Genomic DNA, 23,301 nt, shown 5'->3' with positions numbered 1-23,301 from the left:
TGCCTTGAGTAGGTGTAGAATGAGTTAACCACGTGCGCAAAAAGAACTAGACCGCCAACAACCAAGATGGCGGTGCAGTACGACCAAGCAGGAAGTACAAGAACAAAATTTCCTTTAGAGCGCCGGCACCCTCTCCGCACTAACAGCCAAGAAAGCGGTGGCAGATAGGAGGATCACGGCCAGAAGGAAAATAAAGAACTCCCATCCACCCAACACAGACCCCACAAAGAAATTAAGTTATGCGGCGATTAAAAAGTAAAAGTATGTATTGCAGCAATTTAAAACAGTTACTTTATATGTTGAGCCGTGATCCGCCAATGCTGAAGTTTCAGGTCGGGTACAATTGCACTGGTGTGGCTTAAATTCCATGTTGGTTATAAACAGGGCCACTGGAATAATGCAGCAGGGGAGGGACCAATTATGAGGCAGGGCTGGCTAAATTATGCACCAAGAAAAGCCAAATTATGTGTAATGCGGCACATTTTCAGATAGTATTACTCCATTATTTTGTCATTTTTAAACTTCTTAAAACTGTCCGGACAAAGGTTGCACTGAATTAGTACCAGCTTAACATCCAAACATAGCAATAAACAACAAATGCAACCAGTGAGAATTTGGAAAGGGTCTTCCACTGCGCTGCGGCACGTGACGGTGAGTTTTTAATAACTTTGAACCGTTTGAGCTATAAACAATTGTTTATTAAAATCTGCTGATGGATTACGCTGCAAATGCGGTAGATCCCCAATTATGTGAAAAACACCTCAACCTATGCTGTGGTCCTGGTTATACATGTGTTTATCTATTATGAGTCTGTTGATTAGATATGGGCAAGATAACTATCAATTTTTATATGACTATCTAAGCTGGAACATTACTAACTTGTAGGTCCATTAGTATTGGGATTTCATCAAGAGCAAAATGAGTCAATACGGTGGAGTAGGAGATTAATGCCAATGTCATTATCAAGAGGTCTTGAGTTTGATTGTTATTGCTCAGGTTTTCATGTGACCAATTAGAGAAATAATGTTTGGTTTGCATTTAGGCGTGTGCCTTACTTGAATGGTCCAGAAAATTGTGATAAACTGACTATGAAGAATTTCCTTTTAGAATTGAGTCAAGTACTGTCATTAGTATTGCATTCGATTAGAAGTGAAATTTGACAGTATGGTAGGGGGAAGGGATTAAATTTGTGGCTACCATAAAGAGGTTCACAGCTCCATTCAGATGTATACTCAGGCAATAAAAGGAGTGAACTAGAGAAACGATTACTAATTTGGATAGTTTCGAAGAACAATGTTTAGGACAAGATTATTTGCATTATGATTTTGGTTTGGAGTTTTTCAACATAAGAAAAGTTACTGGTCACTCGGTTATCACAACAGTGGTGCAGCTTTATCAGTGGAGGTTTCCAGTCAGACAAGTGGGTGTTCGATCCTGGGAAGGAAATAATATGATCATGGTTTCTTTAGTTAATTATTTTTTATTGACGAATGACCTTCGAAGAAAACATTCCTTACTTCTAGGCAGATATTATAAAGTTTCACTCAGTTTTAAATATTTAAATAACTGAATGAATTTAACACATTTCCAGTTCTTTGCATCATGCAATAGGATTAGAACTTGAACAGGATGTTTAGTTTAAAATTTTGGATAAACCAGGTAGTAAACTCTGATTTCCTAGGTGTGAGAGTGGGAACAACTTGGCGGACATTCTGAATGCCATATAAATAGGCAGACAAACATCAGGGTCGTATCTAGACCGGTCTTCCTATTCTCTCTATTACTCGCACTTATCAAGTTAGTAAAGATCATGACAAGAGCTGGAGAAGCATTATATGTTTGGATTAGAATGTCTATAAAAATAAGGTCTTTTATATTATCAATATTATTTCTGTTAGATTCCGGTATCATGGGGTTAAGGAGCACACAGAAATGATGTAAAAAGGTGGTACTTTTTGATCATCACAAAGTAAACCGAGTGGACTTCTTTTGGAGTAAGGAATGAAGGATTTGATGCGTTAGATAAAGATTGGGATATTAGCGTTGTGCATAATTATCAGTGATACGGACTGTTGGGTCAATTAGGACGTATGATCATTATTGATTTGTTTCAACTCTATTTAATTGTATTTAAGAGGGTTTTAAAAAGTGTCAAGGCAACACATATCCGTGGTGCTGTGGTGATGCCGACAGCATCTTAGAACCAAATGGTGTCCTCATGTTAGTAATGATCATTTTTCATTTACAAACAGATATACGAGCAAAATACTAATTAATTTCACTTTGGCAAGTGATAATTTGCAAAGATAGAAGGGAACAACCAGTGAAGGACAAGAAGGCAACACTATTTAAGCAACCTAGGTGAGGTGGGTAAATTTGTGCATGTTATTTTTTGCATATCCTATATTTGAATTATAGGATTGTCCCTCCACAACACTGCCAATGACTAGGTCCCGTCTGTTTTATTCCCATCGCCTGACTTCCTGGGAGGTTGAAGGCTTTATCTACTTGACCATTTCTGCCTCCAACCTAGACTGTCGTTGATACAGTTTGGATTTGGCCTTGTTTCTGATGCATGGTCTGGTTGCTCCCCTCCAAGCCACATTGAAGCTCCCCACATGGATAAAATGGATCCTCACTAATGATCGCCAATGTTGACCTCCCTGAACTGTGTTTACACCAATGCTCAATTCTCTTCGTGCAGCTGAACATGCTAACTTGTCTAACATTATCTGGCTACTGCCCCCTGAGACCTCAGAGCTGACCGCCCCCAGGTTGATTAGGACTCACTTCATAGATACCTTTTGCCATTCTCCCTGACCTTTCAAGCTCGGTTTAATTTCCTCTTCTAGCTGTAGTATCACACCAAAATCCCTATCCCTTCCCCAGTCTTCCTTTCCCCCACACCCTCATCTTGCGACCAAACATGTACCCCTCTCTCCCATTCCCTCCCCGCTCCCCCTGATCCTGCTCTCTCCAAACATGGCCTCAACTCGTGGACCATCTTATACCCGCCTAATCTCTCAAAAAGCGCCAGAAATTGTTTAAACAAACATTTGATTCGTCACCCCGAAACTCTTAATTGTTGATAGCCTCTCCTCTCCTATGACAACACATTTTATTTTCTACACTAAGCGTCCCTCCAAATGGAAAAACACTTTCCTTCACCACCTTACCATCTCTAAATCAATCAAAATCCCCTAGGGACACAAATTATCTACCACCCCATCACCTACCTTTCTTGGTGTTATTGACATTTCCATTTTCAAAACTGGTATCATTCTTATCCAAGCCTATGAAAATCACCTCAACATCTCTGACAACCACTTCTGTTCCCTATCCTAACAACTATCCCAACCAGCTCTGAACATCTCACCAACCCAACCGCTAGACTGCCACCTTCCTTCTCCCTCCCCCCTATACTCACCTTCCTCTCTACACTCAACCCAACTACCCCTACCGTCGCTGAAGTGACCCCAATGCATCGCCCCAGATCCTCCCCACACTCCCCACTCAACACAGGCCCTCTTCCCCTTCCCAAAACTTCGACTTCATCCACTCTGCCACTACCCTCTACCCTGACTCTGCCCCCAACTCCTCCCATAGACTCGAGCACCTTCCAGAGTCCCCACCAGTCCTCTACCATTTGTCCAACCCTTCTCCTCCTCCTCACACTCCTCACGTTGGCATCGTCAGTCCCCCAATTCCCCCCTTTCCCCCTGAACCTCCCACTAAATCTCCACCAACTCTCTCCTCTCCCCTTGGAACCTCCCCTGTCCAGTCTTCTAGTTCTCAAGCTCCATTTTCTACTCTCTATATCAGAGTTCTTCAATCTGTGGGGCGCGCCCCCCTGGGGAAGGGGGGGGGGCGACACCCTCTCAGGAGGGGCGCGCACTCCACCTTAAACTCACCTTTGTTTTCCACTGTCCCGCTGGAGCAGCAGATAATCAGCCTGGGGCTTCGGCGGTAACAGAGGGCTGTAGGGAAGAGGGAGGGGAAATCGGTGGGGTACGACGTGCCCATGCTTTTGTCTATTTTGAAAAGCTAATCGTCCCAAGAAGGTGTTAATTCCTAGAGCTGAAATACTTCCGCTGCAGTAGAATTCAAAGAGTCTCCTCTGTTATGAAACCGAAAGCAACCAACATTTCAGCTCTAGGAATTAACCCTGTCCTGGGACGGTTAGCTCTTCCCAGAACGGAGAGAACATTTCTCTTAAAATTACACAAACATCTCCTGTGGTTTCAATGCCCCGGTTTATAGCCTCATTCCAGGGCTGCTGTAACTTCAGAATCTGCAGAAAAGAGTTTTTGTGCCCAATTTAGATTGTCAAATTCTGCGCTAAGAGAGCTTGGACCATAGATTTTAACCACTTAAATTCCAGCAGGGCACTTTACATAAACCACACCTTGGAGTTCCACTGATTATACTGCAATGCATGCCCTCTGCTTCCACCTTCTACACGCCATGCACGGTTTGCCTGCTATGAATGTCTATATTTCCCTAGTTCCATCTCAGTTTGCATTTTTTGGTATTCCAGCATTATCTTCATTTGCTTTTAAGTGCCAAAATGTGACAAGATACCCTCACTGAAATACAATACGTAAATAGGGAGATAACATCTGCGGAGGCATCTACTGTGCTACACCTGCGCCACCCGAAACCCAGGGGTTTCAAAATTTATCAGAACGTTAAATCAATTGCCTTCTCTACAGGAATAATTAGACAAACACAGAGATCCCTTTCCTTTCCACTGCTTCTGGCTAAGGTTTCTATAACCTTTTCTATTTATTCTACCCGTACGACTTTCATACTTAAGTATGTCATCCAATAAAGTGCGACGGGCACCTACTCTGGACCAGAAGGATGAATGTCCTCTCGGCTTCAGCCGCCTGGCAAGAGGCAATGCAGGTGTAATTACCAGCATCGAAGGCCTGCACCTGAGAAATACTGGGAGAAAAGGGGCGGAGAGTAAAAGTGACACAGTTGGTTAATGTCTTGCTTTCAGTTACTGCACATCTTATTTCAGTATAGGACAGAGGGGCAGAAACACCCATGGACTCTTGTTGTAAAATGTGCCCTAAATATTGGTTTAGATGTCATTCCCACAATTCATTGCACATTAGAAGGTGATGTTCTACATGTATGATGTTGTCTGCGCTTCTGTCTCAGTGACCCCCACCCTTCGACCTGTGCTGTCTCTTGGAGCAGTAGGACACCATCAGGCGCGCAACACCCAGAGGGCTAAAAGGGCTTTAGTCCCCCCACCCCATTGTGTCTCAGCCCGGGCTGCTGCAGCCAGGGCCTGGCTTTAGGGCGGTGCGACCGGTGCCATCGCACCGGGTGCTGGCTTCTGGGGGGAGCTGCGTTTGCAAGTACTCTCACACTGTCGCACCCCTTACCGTGCACTCACATGGGCACTCCTGCCACCCACATAGCGCAGAAGGTTAATGTGCCTGCTACAAAGAATGTGTAACAAGCAGATCAAAGAACTGAGTGTGAGCAAACTATGAGAAGCGCTATAAAAAAAATAAGTTTGTCAGAAAGGTGCTATAGTGAGATGAGGTGCATTGTTGCTGAGTGGTAGTGAGGGAATTCATGGAGAAGGAGGAAATGGGGAGGGGGCACCAAAAAAGACTTGCACTGTGTGCGACCAGTGCTAGGACCAGCCATGGCTGGGAGTGTTAGATCCCCCCCCTCCCCCGAAGTTCAGGTCTAGTTGCACCCCTTACAAATTATGGTCATCAAGGTTTTCGTCCTAAAAAACTAAAGTACACATTTACATGCACTGCAATCCAGCCTTTCAGGGGGCCCCTTGATAGTGACAGCTCGGTTTTTGCGCTGACGGCCTGGAATAATTCCTAAACAGATTCTTGTAAATACTGTTTTTTTTCATTTCTTTTTAATGTGATTGATGTGAGAGAGTCGATTACTATTTGCAGAGAAATGTGTTTGTTTGATGCAACAACCATAAAATAGTTTATTTTAGATCAGAACGGGTCCTCACAAATGAGAAATTGGAGGATGTCACAGATATTATGCGCTGTCAAATTAGTGGGCTGCTGCGGTGTTACAGTGAAAACACACATCACTATCTATGAATATTAGATGCAAACACTTTTAGAATTTCTGGATGTGGAGCAAATCTGAGTATGGCAGTAGCAAAGATCCATCCACAGACTGTCCGTCTGTGGCGAAAAACAGGCACACTAGTCACATTAATGTTGGTGGTGTTATTATCCTATGTCATGTGTAAAACAAAGCATCCTAGTAAAAACAATTTGTGCACATTTTATCTTGGAAATCTGTGTTTTGAGCTGAGTAATAAGCCTCTGCCATTTAACCACACCCACTCACAAACCTGCAGTTTACTAAACACACTTATTGTGTTGAACATTATTTGCCGGATATGGCCTGGGATATGCGGGTGGCGGTTGATTATTTAGTGTACCAGATTCCTGAAATTTGTCAGGTGGTGGGGGGGCCCGACATCTAAAACAATACAGCTGGGGGGGCTCAACCTTCAAAAGTTTGAAGACCTCTGCTCTATATCAACCCCCCTCCTCTAGCCCCTACCTTCCCACCTTGCTCTCCCTCTAACCCTATTTTGACTTGACTATTTGGGAGGACGATCCCACTTTACTCTCCCCTACTTCTAACTCTCCATTTCCTAAGATCTTACTCCCCGCTCAACCCTACGTGGTTGTTCCCATTACCCATCACTGTCTGTCCCTCTCACATTACGTCTCCTGATTTTAAGACTAACGTCCTTCTGTACGCAAAATACCTTAATCAATAGCATCCTACCTTCCCATCCCGAAGAGGTTGAGCCCTGCATCCCTCTCTCCCTCCTCTCCTCTCCCATCACTCTCCTTGATACTAGTACTGAACCGCCCTTCCCCACTCAAAATCATGTGTTCAATAATCCCTACTCCAGCCTCCTACCTCACCCCATCTCCGCTCATCAGACTACCTTCATCTGTCAACTCCGACGCCTCCTCATCCCCCCCACTTCTCCTCAGACTCCCCCCTCTATCTTATAGTACAGACACTAACCAACATGGACTGCAAACTCTCAGTTATGACGACTGAACTTTCACATCTCAGGGAGAACTACCACACCCTCATCTCCAGGACCTTCCCCAACCGCTCCGATCCAGTTTGTCCCTCCTCCCACAACATTTTCCATCACACCCGATGGAGCACAAACCCCTCTGCAGCCGAACTCACAGACCATTACATGCGGTGGGTTACCTATCCTCTTCTGACCTAGCCAACCTAGTCAACTCTTACCAACCTAACCCCCTAATAATGGATCACGGGCGCCCCTACTCCAATATCCCAGTGATTATGAGCATACACAGAATTCCTTCCTCTCCCATCTCTCCTCGACCTCCAGCTCTACTCACCTCCATCTACTCTAACATACCTGTCAATGTCCCAGTGATTATGGGCATTGAGAGAACCCCTTCCTCGCCCCTCTCTCCTCAACCCCCAGCTCAACTTACCTCCATCCACTCTTGCAAACCTGTCAGAGACAACCATAATCCCCTTTCTTGCTTTCTTATTAATTGCCGTTCGGCAGTCCGACAAGCTACTGAAATTTCAGAAACTATCCTCAGTGAGGCTATTGACACAGCCTTCCAGACAGAAACCTGGCTCAATCAACTCTCGACAGCTATCCTTGACTTACTCACCCCCCACTATTCACCCCGGCTACTCCATTAGGAAAGACAGACCCAACAGAATAAGGGGTGGACTAGCTATAATCTATAAAAATGAACTCCACCTCAACACCTTAAAAAACTCTGATCATTTAACTTTTAAATACCTTGGCGCCGAACTCACCATTCAGGGCTCCCCCCGATTAGACTACACAACATCTACCACCCTCCTGGCGAACCTCTTCTCTTTGCCGATGAATTATCCGACCTTCTCTCATACTCCTCCCTTTCTGACTCTAAAAATCTTTTCCTAGGATACTTCAACATCCATTGTAATAATCTTGAGGATCCCACTGTCAATCGCCTCATCAACCATCTCGAGATTAATGACCTTAAACAACTGTGTCACAAACCAACCCACATCAAAGGGGCCACACTGGATGCCATTATCTCCAACTTTGACGTGACCTCCCTTTCTAACATCATCCCCACCGACTGGTCTAATCACCACCTCATCCTATTTAAGGATGGACTACAATGCCCCACTTCCCCCTACTATACACACCAAACACTTGAAGTGGAACAGAAACCTCAAACAAATCCCTCCTGGAGTACTCGAAGCTAAACTCCAAGCACAACTTCTACCCCCATCCCAAAACCCTAACAAACTGACTGATCACTTTAACAAGACCGTTAGCGACGTCCTTGACCAAATTGCCCCTCTTAAACTGAAGCATCAAAGAAAAACGAATTCCACATCTTGGTTCAATCCGGAACTAAACCACAAAAGACGACAACTTAGACTGGCAGAGAGAGCATGGAGACAACACCCCTCTCCCTCTCATGTCGCCCGCCTCAGGTCAGCTAGATCAACCTACAGGAAACACATTTTCTCTGAAAAGGCTACCCTTTTTCGAGCTCAACTTGAGCGTACGAAAAATAGGCCCAGAGAAGTGTTCAACATTGTTAGAAAACAAAGGTCATGTTCCCCTCCTGAGTTGTTGGCCTCAACAGAGAGGTGAGGAAATTGCTAACTTCCTCACGGACAAAATCACCAAAATTGACCAATCCTTCCATCTACCACCTGTCCCGTATAGCCCCACATATGCCCTTAAAGTTACCAATAACACGCTCCCCTCATTAACACCACCACAACCTCTTAATCCTCCCATGTTCCTACCCTCCACAACTTCTACTGATGACAACCCTTTCAACGTACTTCTAGAAAACAAAGCCTTCTGGCATAATTGTCGCCCTATGACTAAACTCGAAGTGTCCACGATCATCTCTAAACTAAAACCATCCTCGCATACTAAAGATCCCCTCCCTTCCAACCTTGTTCATGAGCTTAATCACATCATTGCCCCTGTCTGGACTAATATCAACTCCTCCCTTGCCACTGGTTGCGTACCAAACTCACTTCAACTTGGTCAAATCACACCCATACTGAAAAACTTGACTGCTGACCCGAACGATCTCAATAATCTCCGCCCTATATCTAACCTCCCACTTCTATCCAAAGCCCTTGAAAAATGTGCATTGCTCCAATTGGACAAACACATTGGTAATTTCAATTTACTGGACTCCCTTCAAACTGGCTTCAGAAAAGGCTGCAGTACAGAAACCGCTATGCTAAACATTGTTGTTGACATTTAAGGTTCCCTCGACAATGGTGAGACCAGCCTTCTTATACTCTTTAACCTCTCTGCAGCTTTCGATACTGTTAACCATTCTGCCTTACTGAATTCACTTAAAGCTTGCTTCGGCCTTAATGGTCAGGTTCGCTTCTTTCCTTCAACATAGAATGCAACAAACCAAAATCAAAGACTGCCTCTCCAATCCTACACCTGTCTCCCTGGGCGTCCCCCAGGGCTCTATTCTCTCCCCCTCCCTCTTTACTCTCTTTATGGAACCACGTACCCTCCTTTTGAAAAAAGCCGGAATCAATGACCACCTTTATGCTGAGAATACCAAACACTACTACAAGATTAGATCCCACTCTGACATACTTCATCTCAACAACACCCTGAGTAAGATCCAAGCTGGTTCTTCTCCAACCACCTCAAACTAAACCCTAAAAAAACAGAAATTATTCTCTTTTCTCCAAACAACAAGCGACTCCCCATCCAAAGCTGGATCTCGGACCCTAATGCTCCATATTGCCCGCTCTCATTATCCAACTCGGCAAAATTACTTGGTTTCACTCTTGATAAAAACCTCATTCTCAAGGACCACATAAAAAACTCGGCCAAAAGTGCTCTTTTCCCCCTCCGACACCTCAAGAAAATAAAACCCTTCATTCCATCAGATAACTTCAAATGGGTTGTCCAATCTCTAGTTCTCTCCAAACTAGACTATGGCAACGCTATACTCACCGGAACCCCTAAAGTACACTTAAGCCCCCCCCTTAGAGCTGTACTCCACTTGGCTGCTAGGCTCATCACTGACTGCAAAAGATTTGACCACATTTCTCTGACTCTCAAAGCCCTCTATTGGCTTCCCATTGAAGCAAGATGCCTATACAAGACTGTCTGCATTGTGCACAAAGCTCTTTACCAGCAAATCCCTTCCTATCTTACAAACAAACTCAACGAAGCTGGGTGCTCTCCTCCTCGTCCCCCCTCTATTTAATAAGAAATCCACCCAATCTCGCTCCTTCACCGGGAACGCCCCGAACATCTGGAACTCACTCTCTAAGGAGTTGCGCTGTAACCCCTCCAGGCTTGTACCGGGATTCTCTTGTATAGAGCCCCGGGGTCTGCAGGGTCGTTCTTTGATGAACTACAAGTCGCCCTCTCCGTCCCTTGTCTCAGATCAGAGCACTGTATTCTTCTTGGGGATCTCAATGTTCATATGGATATCGTAGCGGACCCTGACGCAATGAAACTAAGTGACATTACAGTTCCATTAGGACTGTCTCCGTTTCTACTGAAGCCGACGCACAATAAAGGCCATACTCTTGACCAGATCTTTTCAACAAAAGCTATTGCGATAAAGTCTATACAACCCGTATTATGGTCTGATCATTTTTTGGTCTCTTTCTCGGTACCTGCCACTGCTCTTACTCGGGTGGGAGAATCAATAGAGACCATGCGAACTTCGCGCCCTTTCCATCTACTTTCGGCGAAAATGTTATCTGAGGCCCTTACTACCTTTCCATGTCCTCTTTTGGGTAATTTGGAAGAGAATCTTAGTCTCTTTCAGAATTGGCTGATAGCCAGACTCCAGACCTTAATTCCCGAAAAAAAGCTTATATCAGGCGAACGTAGAGCGTCGGCCCCATGGTTCACCCCCCAGTTAAGGGAGCAGCGGCAGGGCTGTAAAAGGGCGGAGAGAGTTTGGCGACGGACCTATGACTTGACTGAGAAAGCGAAATTTCGAGTAATAACCAAAGCCTATCACCAGTCAATCTGGAATGAAAAAAAAAGCTTATTTTGAGCGTCGAATTGATGAGGCCGAAAATGGCTGTAAGGAAATTTTTAAAGTTGTTCTGGATTTTACCTCCCCAGCTATTTGCACTCCATCTCATACTCACTCTGAAGTATGGATAAAACAGCTTGCAACTTTCTTTACCAGCAAAATCACAACTATTCAAGCCTCTCTTCTCCACTCTAGTTCTCAGTTGGTCGCGGGTCCCTCATCCCCCCCCTTCATTTAGGGAGAGTCTAGGCCCTTCTCTTTCACAATTTCCACATCTATGCCTTGACACCTCTCTGGAGCTTTTGTCAGGCTTGAAATCAGGCTCTCCACTTGATCCGTGCCCAGCTAAACATCTGGGGAAGGTGGCACCTGCTTTAAATGCCCTGCTGAACCCACTTCTGAATTCTTCATTGCTAACGGGAGTAGTCCCGCAAGCATGGAAACATGCTCTGATCCTGCCATTGATCAAGAAGCCTACCTTGGACCCCCTCATCCATGCCAACTATAGGCCTATCTCCCTTCTCCCTGCCCTGGCGAAAGTGGCCGAGAAATTTGCACATCGGACGATTTCCAATTTCATCGAAGAACACGACCTGCTGCATGACACGCAATCTGGGTTCCGTGCAAATTTCAGCACAGAGTCGGCTCTCTTAGAGGTCACGGATGCCATCAGGGAAGTACTCGACTCTGGAGGAAGGGCCATGTTGGTAATGTTAGATCTATCGGCGGCCTTCGACACTGTCCCTCACGATCGCCTCCTTGTAAGACTCTGGGAGTGCGGCATCCGGGGGACGGTGTGGAGTTGGCTCAAATCTTTTCTGGCCGGCCGCCGACAAACGATCTGGGCGCTCCCTTTCTCCGCGGATATGTCTCCACTAGAGGTAGGGGTACCGCAGGGTTCCATCCTTAGCCCCATGCTATTTAATATCTTTATGGCCCCTCTGGCGGCAGTCGCGGAGTCTTTTGGCGCCCAGATCATATCTTACGCCGATGATACCCAGCTCCTGTTCACCTGTGACAGGGGAGGGACTTTCGATGGCGTACAGATCAAGGATTGTCTGGGGGCGGTTTTCGAGTGGTTTAGGTGTAATGGGTTAAAGTGCAATCCCGACAAGTCGGAGCTGCTCTTTTTTGGTTGCACCTCTGAGCCTGACTGGAAAGCCTGGTGGCCTCAAGATTTGTTTCCACCTGACAGCGTGTCTCTCAAGGCAAAAAATCTGGGAGTGATTGTGGACAGTGAATTGTCCTTTGGGCCACATGTTTCGTGCCTCTCAGGTAAATGCTTTGGCATTTTACGGATGCTGAGAAAGTTTCTTCCTCTAGTGTCTTTCCAGCATAGGAAGATTATTGTTCAGGCTTTGATCGGATCGCGACTGGACTACAGAAACGCCCTTTTTTTGGGTCTACCAAAATATCTTTTGACCCGTTTGCAAGTGGTCCAGAACTCGGCAGCCCGTGCTATCTACGGGCTCCCGAGAAGAGCCGGTGCCACGGCCTTATTGAAAGCTTTACACTGGCTGCCGATCGCTAAAAGAATTCTTTTTAAGTGCCTGACTTTTGCCTTTAAGGCTCTACAAGGCTCTGGCCCCAAGTACATAAGGAAACGTCTCTCCCGATATGTACCAGGCAGGGCCTTGAGATCATCTTTTCTATCTAAAATGACAGTCCCGGTCATTAGGCGCGCAAGGATGGGTGGTCAATCCTTCCGCTACCTAGTCCCGAAGGAGTGGAATGAATTACCATTTTCTCTTAGACAGGCTCCCAGCCAGTCTCCTTGCCTTTAGAAAGGAGCTTAAAAACGTGGCTTTTTACTAAATAAACTTTTTTTCATCTAAATAAACCTGATTCATTTCTTCAGTCTCCTCTTTGTGGTTGTTATGTCCTGTTTTGCCTGCCGATGTTCTTCATCAAAGCGCCGGGATGCTCCTTGGAGTAGCCGAGCGCTATAGAAGAAATAAATTAACATAACATAACTGCAGCTTCAAAAAAGATCTTAAATCACACCTCTTAAACAAATACTTTGGTCCTTAGCCCTCCTCAGACTCTACTCTCTACCTCCAATTCACTGATGATCCTCGTGTTCCCCCTGCTCACTCCTCTCTCCTCACATTACACATCTATCCTCCTAACTTCTACCTGCTCCCTCATTCTACCCCCTCCCCATGCAGTCTCCTTTCCTTACTCCTACTTCACTTCCCTCCATCTCTTCTCCTTCGTTTCTCTCCTCTATGCCTAAACTTGTTCTCTCCTACCTATTCCTCCCAAGCTGCTCATCTCACCACACAGCCCATATTTTTAGCCCCCTACTTTACTCAACTGCTCCATCTCCCCCTGCATTTTCTTATTACCTTTGTAAAATTGCTACATCGTATTCCCTCCTCTCATGTAAATTGCTCATCCCCCGTCCCCTCTTTATTTTTAATCCAATTGCTGTTTTAAATGATTGTCCAGGTCTCGCACTTAAACCCTCCTCTCATGTAAATTTCTTCTCCCCGTCCCTTTTCTATTTCTAACTCAAGTGTGGTGTTGTAATTTGACTGTTTATGCTTTACCCTGATAAAATGTTTTCATTCCTGTACTGTGTCTGCTCCTGTAAAGCGCTCCGATACCCCCGGGTCTAGCCAGCTCTACATAAAAACCTTTAAAATAAAATAAATAGTTCGAGCAGTACTAGTATTGTTGATCCATTAACTCATAAATTATTAACCCAAGCAATGCATTTTAAAGATAAAAATTTGATTATGAATCTTCTCATCAGAGAATGTAGTGAAAGACTTGAGGAATTAAGTCATGTTGATCAAATATATTTAGTCATTTTAGCTAATAACAGATGCTTAGATGATATATGGATTGGGTATGCATTGTGTTTTCTCTCAATATTTTAAATTTGACTTAATTCCAAACAAGCAATATTGTAAAAATGTTAATAAGTATATATCAAAGGACCACGTTACTGTCAATTGATTACAATCCGTCTAATCAACAGTGCCATGTTCACAAATGATTGCTGATTGACAATACCTCACTTTTATTGACTACAGTGCATGTGATAGGTGTAATGTTTGGTAAATTTAAGTTGGTGTTCTTGTTATTATGTTACTACGGCTAACAAGAAGTATAAATATATGCCATGGGTGAATTATAATTTTATTAACAGCCTTGAAGAAGCAATTGTGTCACGAAAGATGTGTTGGCTGTTACTTTAATTTAGGACTGACTGTTCTAGTGGTATAAAGCACAGTGATGTGAATATTTCTAAAATTTCCTGAAAATTGAAGAAATTTATGACAGAAATAGAGACTTTACTTATTAAGGATCAAAGATGGATTGACTTTTGCATTTATACAGTTGTGTTCTACTCTTAGAAATTTGAAATCATATGGACATATGAGATACACTGCTGGGGTAACCAGTGACCTGGGTGTTTAGCACCAGGCAAATAAATATTCCTGTTAACAATATTCAATAAAATCATGAATGTTTGTCTATATTCTGAAGAAAGTATTGCAACTACAGTGTTGTAGAACAGTGTCAACAAACTCACTTGCAAAGCCCTCAATGATATGCACACATTATAATAACCCTATTTTCTTCTCCTTCTCGGATAATACAAGCTGTGTATTTAGGCACAGGTTTCAAATAGAGGCACAATTATTTATGTTGTTATTCACTGTAGCATGACAATTGAATCTGCTTGAAAATATTTATTTTATTCAGAATGGATTTTTGTTTTTACATAATGAACAAGGTTTTATAGAAGCTGATAATAAACAAGAAGTGAAGCTGTTTTTAAACATTAGGCAAGGTTTCACACAATCTAAGTAAGTGAAAGGTTGCCAGGACTTTACTACCAATGGTTTAATCTGAAAATGTTCATTTAAATACTTAGAGTGTGTTGAGCTAGAGGGGAACATAGTATCAGGGATTCAAAACGGAGGGTCATAGAGAGCAGTTATCACCTTCCTTTACTGAAGGCTACAGGGAAGGCACATCCAGCCTTCACTTAGAAGCCTTATATGCCTGCCTCTGGACAAAGAAGAGAATAGCAGACGCAGATTATTTGCTAAACATTAGTTCTATTGTTCAAAACAGGTATGCATACTTCTTAGGTTACTTTGTTCACTACAATGAATTGATCTTTGGGTACTTATAGTTTAATGACTTATGAGCATACTGAATTGTATTTAATCAGTCAACTTTATCATATTATATTTATACCTATTACTGGTGTGATTCTGTATTTTTTGTAATGTATTTCCTCTTAATATTCCAAATTAATTCTTGTAATGAAATATGCAATTTATGTTTTGTTAGCTTGACATTCTATTTTCAGCTTTTTCGATTTGTCAAATTAATAGCTTAATGGATTAATATTCCCTATTCACTATTTAATACTTAATGAGTATTATCTTTATTTGATATAATACGTTTTGCCCCTAATTTCCTATTTTTTTCCTGCTATTCTATGGATTTTGTTACATTTGTTCTATATATAGTTGTATTCATTACTCTTTCTCTATTATAATGCATTTTAAGATATGCAATGTTATCATATTTCTTGTATCGCAATTATGAAATCCTAATAAAAAATTAAAACAACAAAAAAAACAGGTATGCAGGTTTGAACCATCACTGAAACTCTAAGAAGCCCTCTTTTGGTGCCATGTTAAGCAGACGAAAAGGGGATGATGAAGATATTGTTAAAGTAGCTTTTAGATATCACCACAACGTACCCATATAATTTATTATTTACCTTTATGATAGTTACTATTCATATTGTATGCTATAGGATAGCATTTTGATTTAAAAAAAATCGATCTTGAAAATTGATTACATTATTTCTGGACTCCTACTGTTTTTGATTGTGCCTTTCAATAACGAAACAGAGTTTGAGCTTCTTTCACCAACTATCCCGGTGAAATCTCACAGGATAGATGGTTACCTAGAACGCATCCCACTCAAATAATGCTCAGTAGATTGTGGGGTGGTTGTGGTCCAGCAGGGTTTCTGTCTCAGACTGGCACACTTACTAAGTCCAGGGTTTCAGAGTGTTTAGAGAACCCATTTACAGGCCATGTCTGGAAAGGAATGTTTAAAACAAATCACACACTGGCGATTGGTTTTCCAAAGAAGTTTTTGTAAGCAGTCTAGCTCTCTAGGAAGCTGTATGGAAAGGTTGTCGGAGGCCATCCATTTGATTCACTTGTGTCCATCCAGCAGAAAAATGCAGATTGCAAATGACAATTAAGTGTAATGGTTGTAAAGAAACTTGAAAGGACAGTATTGAGAGCATTTTACACTTGTGTTTCTAAAATACATAATTCCATATTATGGATTTTGTAACAGAACTGCTAATGGAATGAGACCTACAAGTCTCAGGTGAGTTCTTTGTGTGTAAACTCCCATTACCATCGAGTCCAGAATATGTATTGCTGCACAGACTAATACAAACGTTTAAGCTTATATATACTTAAGCCTAAAGAGTTTTGGACATCTACAAAAAGTAAATTATTATTTTGTTCCCAAGATTGGTATTGGTTCAAACATAAGACATTGCACTGCACAATATCACACAATCAGATACCACAAAAATCTGTTGATAAAACAATCATATGTCCAAAGCACTCAGAGGAAATCTGTGCAAATAGCAATAAAAAGAAAATTACTTGTACTGGCTGTCTTGGCACTGACAATTTCACCAACAAATATTAACTCATCATCGTCATCATCATCTATTACTATTCCCTTCAGTTTTCTCTGCCATGGTTGCAGCTCTTCTTCTTCGCACTCCATGAATAGTTCAGCCATTGTGATCCTAAAGAAACAGGATAACACTATATGAGCGTCTTTGCTAGACGCGTAAACAAAAACATACGATTATTTTATAGTAAAATAAAGAGTGTAACTGTTTATATGCTGCATATCTATGCATGTACTGGGTTAAAATCCTATTTATTAAATATGGTGAAAGAGTTGAAAAAATGTACAAACAATGCAGCTGTCGGGGGTTAAATGTACTGCACATTAAGAATTTCCACTATAATGCTCTAGTCTTATTGGAAAAAGATAAACCAATGTAAATAAACACATCAAAAATGTAGTTTACAAGGCACAGTCTACATCCGTGGTACTCATAGTACGACCCGCGGGCTAAAAGCGACCCGGCCGGCCTTCCTTGGTGGCCCGCGGACCTTGCGGGTAATGTACCCATGGCCCCCCAGAGAGAGAGACACAGGCAGACAGAGAGACACAGGCAGACAGAGAGACACAGGCAGACAGAGAGACACAGGCAGACAGAGAGACACAGGCAGACAGAGAGACACAGGCAGACAGAGAGACACAGGCAGACAGAGAGACACAGACAGACAGAGAGACACAGACAGACAGAGAGAGACACACAGGAGAGAGAGAGCGACAGAGAGAGACACACAGGAGAGAGAGAGCGACAGAGAGAGACACACAGGAGAGAGAGAGCGACAGAGAGAGACACACAGGAGAGAGAGAGCGACAGAGAGAGACACACAGGAGAGAGAGAGCGACAGAGAGACACACAGGAGAGAGAGAGCGACAGAGAGACACACAGGAGAGAGAGAGCGACAGAGAGAGACAGACAGGACAGACAGACAGACAGGACAGACAGACAGACAGAGCGACTGACTGACTGACAGAGCGACTGACTGACTGACAGAGCGACTGACTGACTGACAGAGCGACTGACTGACTGACAGAGCGACTGACTGACTGACAGAGCGACTGACTGACTGACAGAGCGACTGACTGACAGAGCGACTGACTGACTGACAGAGCGACTGACTGACTGACAGAGCGACTGACTGACTGACAGAGCGACTGACTGACTGACAGAGCGACTGACTGACAGAGCGACTGACTGACAGAGCGACTGACTGACAGAGCGACTGACTGACAGAGCGACTGACTGACAGAGCGACTGACTGACAGAGCGACTGACTGACAGAGCGACTGACTGACCGACTGACAGAGCGACTGACAGAGCGACTGACTGACCGACTGACAGAGCGACTGACTGACCGACTGACAGAGCGACTGACAGAGCGACTGACAGAGCGACTGACTGACCGACTGACTGACCGACCGACTGACTGACCGACTGACAGACCGACTGACTGACCGACTGACTGACCGACTGACCGAGCGACTGACCGACCGGAAGAGAGACTGACCGACCGGAAGAGAGACTGACCGACCGGAAGAGAGACTGACCGACCGGAAGAGAGACTGACCGACCGGAAGAGAGACTGACCGACCGGAAGAGAGACTGACCGACCGGAAGAGAGACTGACTGACAGGGAGAGAGACTGTCAGAGACTGACTGACAGAGAGAGATAGAGAGACTGACACAGAAATACTGATTGAAAGAGATTGACAGAGAGACAGACGGACAGAGAGAGAGAGAGAGAGAGAGACTGCCTGACAAAGAGAGAGACTATCAGACTGACTGACAGAGAGGGAGACTGACGGACAGAGAGAGAGAGACTGACGGACAGAGCCTGACAGAGAGAGAGAGAGATTCACTGAGATAGAGACTGATTGAAAGAGAGACTGACTGACCGAGCGAGAGTGGGAGACTGTGATGGAATTGAGGTCAAAGTGTGTTTGAAGCTATGCAATGCCTCTTAAGATAGCTATTGTCTGCTAATAATTTTTTTTTATTAAAATGTGCTCTTTGTAGTTACATCTGCTTTTGAAATACAGCATTGTCTAATGTTTTGAATCGGGTTTGATCGTTTTCACTCTAGCCCGCCCCCCTCCTGCTCCCCTCCCCCCGCCCCCCACTAACCCCAACCCTACCGGTGCGGTCCTCGGCCACAAACCACATTGTAATTTTGGCACCAGACAGAAAGTTTGTGAGTACCCATGGTCTACATCAATGCTATCCAGTAACCACATTCCATATAATTGCAATAGTATTTGAATCTTTTTTAAAATACCCACTACCCCCAAGACTTCTTGTACTTCAAATACAGTTTATTTCTTTATAGTTTCTGAGGCAGGTGTTAGAGCTCAAAAAAGAAAGGTAAACATTCCCCCTCACAGGAGAATTCCCTTCCAAAGTGTATGCAGCCGGTTTGGTCTGACAACCATAGCTTGAAAAGGCTTGACATGTGGACTGTGGCAGTCATTAAAAGGGCTGAACAGTTAATGTCACACGGTCTCAAAACCCAGCCAGACATCAAACAAAAGAACATTCAGGTAGGCCTATTGTTGTTGACGGTTTGTAATGTAGGACTGGGTGGAGAGCCCCTTTCATGTTTTCTTTCCTGGGTGGCCAATTCATGAGGTTCACAAAGTACTCAATCAACCCATGAATACTGCCCAAGGACCAAGAAGAAATTGGTACATACTCTAGACCTACATTCCCGTTCAGCACATAGCTATGCAGCTACTTATTGGCTTATGCCAATTTACCCATGCGAGGAGGGCTGTTTTTACAAAAGGTACCACAGCTTTGTGAAAAGAGAGAAGTGTGTCATGTAGGCGATTGAATCCTAAATGGCCACTCCATATTCTCATTAGCAGGCCTGTGATGCTCCTCAAGGTCCTCTGGAATTGCTTTCATATGCCAGAGCTGGCAGTTACTTTATATTTTAATAAATTGGTAAACACTTACACATCTTCCCTATAATCATATTTACATACTGTAATACTACGATATAAATGTATCATCATTAAAACAAAAACAATAAGCAGTGTCATCTATGCATGTTATCTATATAACACACACGTTAAGCAGCAGCATTTTTTCTTCTAATATATCTAACAATAGTAATATATACATGCATATAGACCAACCCACGTATCTAAATATACACATATATACTTATACATGTACAATGAACTGAATTGATCCCTATCTATGCCCATATGTACATAGATGTAATAATATTTACATGCTCAAATACACACGTCTGTTGTGCATAATTATACATACTAGAATCCTAAAAGAGGTACAAGTGTAACACTTAAATACATAAAACATACATCAAAAAAAATTATGCATTTTTTGCATTGTGTTGTGTTTTTGTCTTGTCCTGAACATCCTATTTTGTATAATTTCTTCCTCAGCCACTTTTTGGATTACACACTGTAGTGTTTATTCTGTTTGTGTAACGTGTTGAGCTCCAATGTTACTATAGGTTTTTGGATGTAATTATTTATCCTTTGTTAATACATTTTCTACAAATTGAATTTACTTATGCATGGGTACTTAATATTTGAATTTTTTTTTCCTTATATTCATGATTCTTATTTCTTTTTTCTTTGAATAGCATAATGTTTTTTGGGTGTATGTTTTATATATTTGTATTACACTTGAACCTTTGTTAGGATTCTAGTATTGATTGCCCCTTGGTCAGGTTTCAGGGCTGCCCTGGTTGTTGATAATTAATCATATTTATACATAGGCAATATTTCTTTAATATCTAAAATATATGGTTATACCCTCATAGGTACCCTCCGTATAATCACAGTTACAAAGGTAGACATATTTATGCAGTGAGCGCCGCGAGGTGAAGCTTGCCACAACCTTTTTAATCCTATAACTGCGTGATAACCAATTGAATTACGAATTGTGTTACATGGTGTGTTTTTAAATCTGTCAAGTCGCTTTTCCCTTTTAAAACCTTACTTTTTAACTGAAATCAAGAATCTGTGTTAACTGTGCTCACTCACCCTCGCATTGCCGCCAATCACTCACGGGGCATCCTAGGGAGTTCATCGTACCCCGGTCCGTCACGGCTTGTTGTGCAGATTGAACGGAGGGGACGCGACTCCTCCCCCCGCTTCCTCCCTCACTTCCTGCCGCCGGCCCTGACGCGCATATAGCTAGATGGGGGCATGGCCGGACAGCGGCGCGCGCAGGTGGCGCGCCAAAGGCAAGCCCGTCTGCGCCCGTCCGCGGCCGTACATGTCCAGGGGCCTTAAACTCTGCCCTTTCTCTAAAATACTCTACTATGGAACTGAGAGAGTTACATGGGAACTATGAGATTGCTGCCCATATCCGCCTTAGCTAAGCTAAATCAGGTATTTTCAAACATAGAACCACCTTCCCTGAAGTCTTCCCAAGCCACAACCTCGACACCTCCACTACAGTATTTCCCCTTAACACCCTCAGTAGTCATGGACAAAGGGGATTTTCAGTTATATACCTAAACACACTGTCCATGGTAAAACACCAGCTCGAGATCTTCCAACTTTTACAGTTGGAAAGGCCCGATTTACTTCTCCCTACGGAAACGTGGCTCACTGAAGAATCTACACCTGACATTCTGGCAGCCCTACCAGCTAACTACTATACCCTGCAAACTAACCGCCCCCCAGGGAAAGCGGGCGGTGGAGTAGCAGCCATCATTCTTAAGGACCATCAGTTTAAGACACTGGAGATTAAGGGTGTGCGCTCTGTTGACAGCCTAGTTTTTAAACTGGAATCCCCCCAGACATCCTTCACTTGCGCCCTCTTTTATAGACACCCCTGCTGCATGTCTAATTTTCCCCAGGCCCTGGGAGAAATGATCTCCCACCTGGCTATCGCTCACGCTAGACTCCTTATCATAGGTGACTTCAATTACTGGCCTTTAGACGTAATGGAGAGTGTCAGCTCTATTGAACTGACGGATCTTCTGTCTGGCATGAACTGCACCCAGCATGTGCAGGCACCCACCCATACCAAGGGACACATTCTAGATCAAGTCTGGACAGCCAACATGACACCCTCGACCCTCTTGATCTCTCCATGCACCTGGTCGGATCATCACTTTGTGTCCTTCACTCTCCCGGATGTTCAGCCTAACAAACCCAAACCTACTAAAAATTACAAGTCAAGAAACTGGAAAAACGCCAATATTGATCATTTCTGCTCTCGTCTCATTTCCACGGTCCCTCTTGCCACAGAGTCAATCCACATTCAGGCCACAAACCTTAAGTTATGGCTTGAATCAGCATGCGAGTGCGTCGCTCCCCTTAAATACACTAAAACTATTAGACCGCATGACGCTCAGCGATGGTTTTCCGTGGCCTTAAAACCAAGAAGCTAGCACTGAGACAAGCGGAGCGTAGATGGAGACTTCACTATTACTCAACTGACAAAAACATCTACACTAACCTACTGAAAGAATATGAAAACTCCATTCTTCAAACCAAAACTGACTATTTCTCAAAGAAAGTCGTGGACTCAGCTAGCAAAGCCAAAGATATCTTCTCTATAGTCAGCGAGCTATCCAAACCTGATAGAATAGTACCCAAGCTAATCCCTTCTCAACCCCTTTGCGGCTCACTCAACTCATACTTTATGGATAAGATTACTGCCATCAAAGCTAGCATTCCGTCCTCTATCACCCCAGTCAACTTTCCTAATACCGGTGATCTGTCACCCCTGATGACCCTGTTTCCCCAAATCTCCTTAGAAACCTTTCTGGTTCTACTAAAAAGAGTTGGCTCGGGGTCCCCAACAGATTGCTGCCCCCCTCATGTCCACCAGGAGACCTTCTCCATGTGCCCTGACCACCCTCTCTCTCTCCTAAACAAATCACTGGAAGAGGGCATAGTTCCTGACCTCTTTAAAACGGCGGAAATTATCCCCATCTTGAAGAAACCAGGTGCTAATCCCTCTACCCCTGGTAACTACCTCCCTATCTCATTACTACCTTACCTTGGAAAGGTCTTAGAGGCCTATGTCTCAACTCAACTAAGTTCCTTTGTCGAAATGCACCACATCCTGGACCCCCACAAGGCCGGCTTTCGACCCTCTCACTCTACAGAATCTGTCATCCTGACAGTCATGGACGAGCTTAGAGGGGGCGCTGATAGAGGGCTTACCCAGGCCCTGGTTCTCCTGGATCTGTCAGCAGCTTTTGACACGGTCGACCATAACATCCTTTTGGACCGTGTCAACAATGCCGGGATCCAGGGCCTGGCTCTAAAATGGCTCGCCTCCTTTCTCAGCAACCGATTTCAATCGGTTCGCCTCGCCAACCTCTCTTCAAAGAAGATTGATCTCTTCTGCGGAGTTCCTCAGGGCTCTTCCCTCTCCCTGCTTCTTTTCAATCTCTATCTCCTTCCATTAATCTCATCTCTCCGGGACAGGAAAGTCGGAATATACAATTATGCCAATGACCTCCAGCTGGTTTTTAACATCAACCTCCACCCTTCCTCGCTAACCCATTTCCAAGGCACTGTGATCTTC

The 23,301-nt window shown here is 43.7% G+C and overlaps 1 protein-coding gene across 11 annotated transcripts in view; it reads right to left on the bottom strand.

Moving 5' to 3' along the window:
* ZNF280D (zinc finger protein 280D) overlaps positions 1-23,301 on the bottom strand; it is an 896,727-nt gene that overhangs the window by 781,136 nt on the left and 92,290 nt on the right. For all 11 annotated transcript variants that reach the window (XM_085644120.1, XM_085644117.1, XM_085644119.1 and 8 more), the window contains one exon: positions 16,748-16,896. In XM_085644120.1, coding sequence (XP_085500246.1) covers positions 16,748-16,889 — 142 coding nt within the window. In that variant the 5' untranslated portion in view covers positions 16,890-16,896. The remainder of the gene's footprint in view (positions 1-16,747; positions 16,897-23,301) is intronic.

The sequence above is a fragment of the Triturus cristatus genome, chromosome 3_1, assembly GCF_964204655.1.
Source record: "Triturus cristatus chromosome 3_1, aTriCri1.1, whole genome shotgun sequence".
Taxonomy (NCBI): domain Eukaryota; kingdom Metazoa; phylum Chordata; class Amphibia; order Caudata; family Salamandridae; genus Triturus; species Triturus cristatus.
Note: the sequence above shows the minus strand (reverse complement) of the source record. Positions and strands in the feature narration are given on the sequence as shown.